Below are 10,136 nucleotides of genomic sequence, written 5' to 3'. Positions count from 1 at the left end.
TTTAAATTGCAGTTTTGTAATACACAATATTAGTTAAACTTACTTTGAAAATGTAGTGACGTTCATAATTTTCCCTTGATATTGTAATGAAGAGCAGTTCAAAATCCGAACCGGATGCCCGCCAACGTGGAGCCAAAAGATTCGAATCAAGGAAAAGCGCTGCAATTTCCGCCACCGTGCGCTTCCCATCACGTGACCACACGCATCCCATCAAGCCAGCGTTGGGAAGATTGCGAGGATGCTGCCGCAAACGACACGTTTATTTTACAGATTATTAAAACACACTGTTAAATTACGAGGCCCCATTCTTAGAACTACTGATAATTTGCTGTGATTTAATCTATTTTTGTCTCTAGTTTGTCACTGATGCCAGAAACGAGTCCTAGAAGGCATGAACATGAGGCATTTAAACCTGCTTTTATTGCAAAAAACACACAGACAGGCCAGGAGAATAACTGTATAGCCTGCAGCTATGATTAATAATGAATTGGTTATTAATCACAAGGAAAAAGTAAAGTGTTCAAAGTAACAAGTGATCCTAGTATTTTGTAACTTCATCAAATTGTATTTCAAGGAAATTTATGCTGTCAAATTAATACAGATCTTTTATTATTTGGTGTTTTGAAGGAGAGTTTTAAATGACAGAGTGCATCAGCAGTCACATATGTAAAGAAATCCTGCAGCTGTTCATTTTTCTTTTTGTTTGGTCGTCTCATTTCTTCTTCTCTTCATCTTTTTTGCCGTCTTGCTTGTTTCCAGTCTGGGAGGCCAGGGAGCCCATTGCGTTGCGGATGGCCTCGTTGTTGGGATCGACTCCAGGCAGGTTCTCCAAGACGCTCTGAAGGAACTCTGGATCTTGCATTACATCATAGTCATCCTCCTCCTTTAAAAAAATAAATAAACAGAAAGTTTAGCTGTGGGTTGTTTTTTTTTTTTTAAACTGAATTTAAAATATTACCTCCAATTATCACAACCTTATTTACCTCTTGGGTCATATTGGAAAAATAATTTCTTATTAACAGAATACATTTTAAAATTAATTTGTGATGGTTCAAATTCCACATGTATACAGTGTTGTCTCTTTTCAATTCAAAAATACTTTGACCATGAAGGGAAATAATTTTACAAGGATGAATTTAATGGGTTACTCTAAAATTATAGCAGGCATTATTAGAGGGGTTTAGTTTTAAATATGGACTTTCAAAAAGCCACAAAGAGGAAGAAAGCAAGAGGATGGCTTGATGAATGGGTTAACAGAGATGAATCTATGATGAACAATACATGAATAGGTACAAATTTAGATAATAGGATGGGGAATACATTCTGGAAATACAATTATTTGTTCATAATTATTTAGACCTGAAAAATACTCAAACTAAATCTTCCAGCAGAAGATGGCATGGCTGAAAAACATACCATGATATCAGTGTTTCATATCAGTCAATATTCATAATAATTGATAAATTTTTTTGGTTTAAATATCTGAAATACTACCTCTTAAGCCGTTTCTCTCTTTACTCCACGCCGTTCTTTTTATTTACAAGCAGTTACAAGACTTTGTGGCAAAACGTGAAACTGCTACTGTGCACGATACATGAGAAGTTGTTGCTAGGCAACCAAAGATATCAGATGCAGAAACAGGAATACTCAGCAGCTAACTGTCTTTTTCCAAGATGGTGGCTTCCATGGCATAATTATGAAGTCATTGGCACAGCTTTACCCAGTTCCAAGGACTTTCAGCTTGTGGCCTCCATCAGAGTCATTCCCTGAAGGCCACAAGTCGAAAATGCATTGCTCTGTTAATAAAGCTGTTGTCTGAAAACACATTTAGCTGGAGCCTTAAGTTGTTTTCATATTCCAACTTCTCTTTTACTAAAACAAACTGCACAGAGTCTGAGAAAGACTGACCTTGGCTGATTCTGCAGCGTCCATTGGCGCTCCCGTTTCCATCTCATCATACTCTGTTCACAAGAAAACAATTATCCAACATAATTGAATGAAGTATAAACTGGGATAAGGAATGAAACCCACCTCCTCCAGCTAGAGACATCTGCATGGCGTAGGCTATCTGTTCTTCTTCTGTCATGCTGCTGAAATCAGGAAGCACTGCAGTTCCACTCTCAGGCTGAGAAACTGACATCTTTAACAAGGCATCCTCCGACTCTGTCAAAACAATGACAAAGAAAATCTATCATTTTCTGCAGTTTTATTACAATCGGGTCAATTCTAGCAAACATTCAACAAATCTTGAAGCTACCATCTGCAGTGGGTGTGGAGACGCCAGCCTCGGCAGCAGAAGCAGCAGCAACTCTGCGGGCCTCTTCCTCCTGCCGCTGTCGCTGCTCCTCCATTGAAACACGCAGGGCCTAAAGCCAATCACAGAAATGGCACAATGAGGAATAATCACAAATTATTATTTGCGATTAATATCACAAATCCTGTTTCCTGACAAACAGGAAACACAACTAGAGCAATGTAGGTGCAGTCCTTAAAAAAAATGTCAAGGTTGAAAAAGAAATTAAGAAAATACATTACAGGTGTCAAAAGAATTTAGCCCCTATACAAGTTTATTCCATTGTTTAGAGCAGTGGTCCCGAACCTTGGTCCTCAGGGACCGCTGTCTTGCATGTTTTGAGGAGTCTGGACTCCAGCACAGCTGATTCATATGATGGCATTACCTCTTTTGCATTTCTGCAATTGCTGCAGAAGCTGCTTAATCACCTGTTCATTTAACCCAGGTGTGCAGCAGCAGGGAAACACCTAAAATATACAGGTCAGTAGGCCCTGAGGACCCGGGTTGGGGACCACTGGTTTAGAGCAGGGGTGTCAAACTCCAGTCCTCAAGAGCCACTGTCCTACAGTTTTTAGTTTAGATGCTGTCAGCTTTTCTGTGTTTGGTACAGGTACAAAACACTGGAATGAAACGGCTTAATTACCTCCTCCTTGTGTAGATAAGTTCTCCAGAGCCTTGCTAATGATCTAATTATTCTATTCAGGTGTGGTGCATCAGAGGCACATATAAAAGTTACAGGGCAGTGGTACTCCAGGAGTTTGACACCTGTGGTTTAGAGCATATTCTTGAACCATTTTTTCCAAAATTCCTACTTTTAATTTGAGTACATTTGCTGTTATGCTAAGATAAGTAAAAATCACAATAAATAGATGCCCTTTACATGACAACTGGTTACTTGAAGGGATGGCAGGAGGAAAAAAAAGCCCTTTCTGTCCTACCATCATAAACATAAACATGGAGTATTTAAACTCTATTAGGGATTTACCTGGAACTGTGTGTCTTGGTACAACTAAAGTTGCGTTTTCTGGGAACATTTGAGGCACATTTGATGTTAATGGATGAATAGAGACAAAAATACCCCTTGTTTGCTTTCAACTATGGTCACTATGGTAAAAAAATACCCCTTATTTACTTTCAACTATTTTGGAATGCAAAAAAAAATAAATAACTGAAGGATGAGCCAGAGAGAATCAGACTAATCAATTACGCAAGACTGTGTAAAGAGGAATGGCAAAAAGTACCAGTTGCTCCAACCCAATGAAATGTAATAGGAGAAGACTAGATATTAATAACAAGGGGCCAAAATTTATTCCACAACTAATTTTGGTTAAAAAAAAATAATTTTTTTTTATTTCTTTCCACAGTAATTTTTTCCACTAAAAGTCTTTGGATCTTTCTTTACTTTCCATTTTGAAACTGCAATAATAGATCAATTCATTTGAAAGCTTTTCACACAAATTTCAAATCCATTCTCTAGTTATTTGACAACTTATCAACATTTTTCAAAATGGGACACCTTGAATTAAGTCTTTATCTCAGTTCAGATTAATAAACAGGCTGTGCATTTTTGTTCTTTTTCAAGAATATAAACAGTTGCAGATATTAAGACGTTGCTATGAAGTTGTGGCATTTTGATCCTGTGTTCCTTTGGGCTAATTTAAAAGTTGTTATTAAATGCTAAGCTAACTAGCGTCCAGGGCGGATGTTTTTACTGCTTACCAAGGCCAGCTCTGGATCAGCGCTGGGGTCAACACCAAACTCAAAGTCGCTGGCGCCCAGCCCCATCATAGAGCCTCCCTCGCCGGCCAGGATGGGAGAGGACAGCAGTGCATCTGCCAGGCTGGGTCCAGGAGGAACCGTGACCAAGTGGGAGCCTGTTCCCTCCTTTCCATTTAGAGTGTTAATAAATGCTGTCAGCTTTTCTGTGTTCACCTCCTGGACAAGCAACAGAAAACACCTTTAATTTCAAACTTTTGTACTTTAACTGTCTACATTGTTTTCTGGTATTTTTGTAGCATCCTGAACTTTTGAGTACAAAATATTGTTTGACAAAATCATGAAACAAAACAGTGCTGGATCTGGCTTTCGGTTCCTGGAGAGTGGAATAGAGCCATTTCACAGTTTTTTTTGTATTTGGACTAAATCATCTCTTCTCCCAAATCTATGACTTTTGAACTTTGATAAAAGTACTGAAGTATCGCCCTCCCCCCAATGCAGCCTGTTTAAAGCGCCATTTGGGAACACTGACACCTTTATTTAGGTAAGAAACAAAACAAATATCTAAAATCAGACCAATTTTAATAACCACAATCCAGGTAAACCTAATTCTAAAGGCTAAAGTCCAGAAAAGATATGAAAAGGCCCTTTTTGATTTTGGAGACTGCAAGTCAGCAGGAAGCATGTAATTTAAACATAAATCAATATAAAATCCACAACTTTTATTGAGTCTTGTTTCATTTTTGAGCTTTAGAATATTGGTAAACCAATACTTTATTTTTTCCTCATACCAACCGAGTAAATGAAATATGTTAAAAAGGAAATTTTGCAATTTTCAAGTCTATAGGAAACCAAAAACTACATTTAGCTGTCAGATTGCATTAGTGATCGTGAAAATCAAGTCTTCACCTCTTCTCCAAAGTTGATGATATCCACGTTCACCTTCTCCTTTTTCAAGCGCTTAGCCATCTTAACAAGCTGCCAGACCAGCATGGTGGGACAGAGACAGGGAGGTTTGAGGCAGTAAGAAAACAGGTTGAAGTGGAAAGAGTAGTGCAAAGACATTCCTCAGAAAAGATTTACAGCAAAATGTCATGAAACACTTAAACTCACATCTTTTTCACTGTCCTCCACAGGACTCCCAACAAAGGCAATGATCCTCATTTTGTGGTTTTTGCCTTGTCTGTGTTTTAGAGCCAGCTGAAAAAGACAGATATAAACATGGCTGCTTAAAAAGTGCTGCTCTGCTTTAAAATGCACATGTAAAAATACTTAATATTTGTGCGAAGAATAATAGATTTAGTATACATCTGCGACACTTCCCATACCCTTCGTTCAGGATTTTTCAGATGACATAAAAAGAAAAGGATTTAAAACTCCCGTGGATTTATACGTACTAAGATTTGTCTGGCTTATTAGTTTAGATATTTCGTATTTTGTGATGTTAGAAGTCTCAATTTGTTATTTTTTTATAACTAGGTAAAATATTTTGATTTGTAGGCCTCCATTTTTTGATTTTGTTAATTTTTCCATTACACTACAGCCAGTTTGGCTGTAACTTGTGAGTCTGTTCAATTTATTTTTTCTAAATTTATTTATTTTTCATGCTGCTTTGGTTCAGTTGTGTTGTGTCTGATCTAGATTTTTGTTTTACAGTTTTCAGTGTTTGAATGGTAAAAATCTGAAAACTTTGAGTTCTGTAGCAGGTAGAGAAATCACTCTACTGGATGAACTAGATTATTATGTGCTTTAATTTCTGAATTATAAACACCTTACTTGCAAAGACCATTTATTAAAGCAGCAATTTTTAGGTATGTTTAGAGAATTTGCTGTGATGTTTTTGCTTATTGTGTGATTGAAATGTAACATCTCTATGATTTGGTTTAAATAGTACAAAGAAAAACTTACAAGGGTACACACAGGAGCAGAAAATACTTTCAAGAACAGATCTTTTCTATACTCACAAATTTGTTAAATCAAAGTTTGAATCTGTGAACTGCTTACATGAGCCACTCTGATGCCTGTACAGAAAGAGATTCTTCCTATGGGTTGGACTGCATGTAGTTTGGACAGGATGCGGCCAGAATCTGATGTCAGTGTGGTAAGGACCTCGCAGTTACTACATCACAGAAGAAACACAAACACACTGTTAGCCATACTTGGTATTCAGAGAGTGGCATAGAACCCCATGCAATCTCATTGGACAATTAGCCAAAGGTAAAATGGAGAAAATACAGCTTTTTCAAAATGTGGTGGATGCTCCTACCACATCGTGTTAGTATTTATTTTGTTTTTATATTAGCTATAGCTTATAGTTATATATAAGCCATATATATACTGTATATATAGCTATAAATAAATTCTACAAAAAAATCAAATCAAATAAATAAATCCTACCTATACATATAAATACACACACACATACACACAAATATACGTACTTATACATAACTTTGTATTCTACCCATTTACATATATCATGCATACATTCACAAACACACCTACTATAATCAAATTCTATGAAATAATTTTATATTCTTTAAAAATTGAATAACTATTTGTATGTTTACTCCCCAAATTCTTCCTCAGAATATCTAATAAATTAACCTTTTCCTTAATACATTCAAACTCTCTCCTCATACGTCTTCTCTCTCTTTCATATTTATGACATTCTAATATAACATGTTCTATTGTTTCATATTTTCCACAGTAATCACATTTGCCAGTAGTATGCTTTTGTATGTTAAAAAGTGTATAATTAAGTCCTGTATGTCCAAATCTTAACCTTGTTATCACTCTTTCCTCCTTTCTATTTCCTCTTCCATTTCTTCTTTCTCCTACTATCTTCTGAATTTTATAAAACCATCTTTCTGTTTTTTCTTCATCCCACCTTTTTTTGCCATTTTTCCATCAGTTTTGCTTTAACAATACTCTTTCCCTCAGATTTACTTGTTTTAACTGTAAAACTAATAGGATTTTAAATTGCCCTCTTTGCCATTTTATCTGCCCTCTCATTTCCTTCTACTTCAATATGTGCTGGAACCCACACAAATATAACCATCAAACCCATATTTTGTATTCTGAATAAAGTATTAAATATTTCTAATAAAATGTCCATCCTACTATCTGATTGATTATATTTTAAACTTAATAATGCAGAACGTGAATCTGAACAAATTGTCTGAATGGTTTACTCACACTTGTTCTTTTGTTTGAGATGCTGCAATTACATACCAGCTGGAGGAGGGAACCTGGAACAAACCATTTGTTTTTCTGAAAGACTGAAGGGGGGAGACTTTGTTGTTTCAAGTTGATTTTAATTAGTTAATTTTGTCACTTAAATATTCACTTATTATTGTTTGTGCTAAGTTAAAGTTGGTTTTGCTTTATTTGTTTCATAGGATGCTTTAGTTAATTCTGTATTTGTTTGTTCTTTTGTTATGTTGTGCCTCCCTCATGTGGTAAATTTAGATTACTCCACCCCTATTTAAGCAGCCTTTTGTTCTTTGTTTGCAGGTCAGTTTTGTTTGTGTTCAGTTAGAGTTCAGTAGACCTCAGTTAAATTGGACCCAAATTTGTTACTTATTCTTGCATTAAATCTTTATGCTTTGTTAACTATTTTTGGAAGAATTAAATTGAAACTTTTTCTACTTTGAACACTTTTTTCGTCCTCGTTTGAGTCTGGTCCCTCACTCAAAACAATTAACTGAGTTAATAATTCTAATGGATCTTCATCTTCAGATTCATCTTCATCTACTAGATTGAAGATGATCTGCCTGAAATGTTATATATTTAGCCATGGAATTAAAAAAACAACATGTTGTTCTATGCCAGTGGTGCTCAAAGTCGGTACTCAAAGGCCGGCATACTGCATGTTTTAGTTCTCTCCCTCGTGATAGCAATAACCTTTTCAGTATGTCAATGTTCTTCTGAGACCATCATTGGGTCCAGCTGTGTTAAACCAGGGAGAGAACTTAAACATGCAGGATGCCGGCCCTCAAGGACCGACTTTGGGCATCACTGATCTATACACATCGACTACCAAACAAATATTTCTTTGAATGTCTGACAAACATTTTTACAGGGAGTGCGTGTGTGTGATTTTTGTACTGGGCTAGGAAGTAGTCTTGATTGATTTTCCCCAAACTCATCCAAACCAATTGTATTGTAGCATTGATGTCCCTTAAATAATTACCACCAAGAGCAGCCAACAGGAAAGAGCTGTGTGAAGCAGTCACGATGGAAAGACCTCTACAAATAAGAATTATTAATCTGTTTATGTACAGTACTGCACTTGTTGCAAAATAAGAACTATTTTTCTTATTGCAATATAGTTATCACATATTGCATCAACATCTCAGTCTTGTGAGATGTTGATACTGTAGTGGCAACTGCAATTAACTGCGTATCTCCATCAGCAGATAGTCTCTTGATATGTAAATTATGAATTAATGTGACGTAGGGAAAAAAGCTTACTTTGCCATGGTGATGAGTCCAACGTTGTTCTCCGGGTTGCTGCGTGTTTTGGAGTGGCAAACGATGTTGACAGCATCCTGCTGAGCCTGTAGTCTTGTGGGTAGAAAGTCCCCATTTCTCATATATTCGCTGTTGTCCACACTAAAGGTAAAGACGTTAAAATGAGGCTGACCTCGTAAGTCAGACAACTGGTTCATAACTTTAACCTAAATGTAATGTTAAGTCTAACAGACTGGTTGAATTAGTATCACATCTTAAGTCAGTTCCATATATCAAGCATCCAAAAACAAGATTTATGAAGCAGTAATGTTACAAAGAAGGACTTTACATATTTAAAAAACAACTAACGCAACTGGCTATGGATAACACCACTGTTGCGACTGGTCTTAACAATAAAGGGTTCGCTTTAACCATAACAGAGCAAAAAGCTTTCACTCGTAAGTGCTAGAATTATACCCACATATTTTAGCTAAATAAATCCTTTACTAGGACGGGAATTATTGGCTAATTTTAGCTACAATGACTCAGCCACTCAACTCTGTTTTAGCCGCCTAGCTCTTAACCGTTATTTATCAGGTCAGAAAGCCGCGACATTCGTCCTGTGTTCAGTTTAACAATTTCAATTGTCGAGTACTACCCTATCATTTTTTATTATAAACAAGAAATAGTTTACAAACTACTTAAAATTCGTTTCTAGAGTTCTTACCAAACCATAGTACTTTCGAGCACCATTTTGGAAACTTCTTGTTGCTTTCTGGAAGAGTCTAAAAAAAACCCAATCCTATTGGACAAAAACTGAGTAACAACCCATTGGATTGGTCACGTAATGTTACGTTCGACTTTCAAGCTTTGTCACCCGGAAAGCCGAACGACGCCGAGTAGGCGGAGTCTCTGGTAAGCCAAAGGAAAACACCATCCATCCATCCATCCATTTTCTGTTCACCCTTGTCCCTAATGGGGTCGGGAGGGTTGCTGGTGCCTGTCTCCAGCTACGTTCCGGGCGAGAGGCGGGGTTCACCCTGGGCAGGTCGCCAGTCTGTCGCAGGGCAACACAGGACAAACAACCATGCACACACACACTCACACCTAGGGAGAATTTAGAGAAACCAATTGACCTGACAGTCATGTTTTTGGACTATGGGAGGAAGCCGGAGTACCCGGAGAGAACCCACACATGCACAGGGAGAACATGCAAACTCCATGCAGAAAGACCCCGGCCGGGAATCGAACCCAGGACCTTCTTGCTGCAAGGCAACAGTGCTACCAACTGCGCCACTGTGCAGCCCCCAAAGGAAAACACTTACCCCAGAAATCACTTGGGGTGATTATGAGGTCATCTGTTCATTTATCTTGATAAATAAGAATTGTAATAGGTTATCCAGATGATGCTTTGGCAAAATTTGACTTTATATCCAATCTGAAAATACCATGTAGTAATGTTTCTTGAAAAAGTGTCCCTATTCTTAGTGACATATTTCACCCACTTCCTAAATTAACAGTAGAGACACTGCAGTGTCACCAATATCTGTGCTAAATGATTTAGGTAGGACACAAGTGACTGGAAAGAGACAATTCAGGGCCTCACTGCTTAAGCTGCTGCCCAACAACCTGAACCCAGATAAGTGGAAAATTGTGGATGAATGAATTTAGT

The 10,136-nt window shown here is 37.3% G+C and overlaps 1 protein-coding gene across 1 annotated transcript; it reads right to left on the bottom strand.

Moving 5' to 3' along the window:
• Nucleotides 1–391: 391 nt before the first annotated feature.
• Nucleotides 392–9,339, bottom strand: psmd4a (proteasome 26S subunit ubiquitin receptor, non-ATPase 4a). Its single transcript, XM_028037170.1, has 10 exons — nt 9,192–9,339; nt 8,486–8,626; nt 6,014–6,128; nt 5,123–5,209; nt 4,919–4,987; nt 4,013–4,228; nt 2,258–2,366; nt 2,032–2,163; nt 1,909–1,961; nt 392–883 (listed from the first exon to the last, which is right to left on the bottom strand). The coding sequence occupies exons 1-10, from the start codon at nt 9,215–9,217 to the stop codon at nt 713–715; spliced, it is 1,119 nt and encodes a 372-aa protein (XP_027892971.1). The 5' UTR covers nt 9,218–9,339; the 3' UTR covers nt 392–712.
• Between the last annotated feature and the right edge of the window lie 797 nt (nt 9,340–10,136).

This window comes from Xiphophorus couchianus, chromosome 13 (genome assembly GCF_001444195.1).
Source record: "Xiphophorus couchianus chromosome 13, X_couchianus-1.0, whole genome shotgun sequence".
NCBI lineage: Eukaryota > Metazoa > Chordata > Actinopteri > Cyprinodontiformes > Poeciliidae > Xiphophorus > Xiphophorus couchianus.
This window is presented reverse-complemented; position numbering and strand designations above follow the sequence as displayed.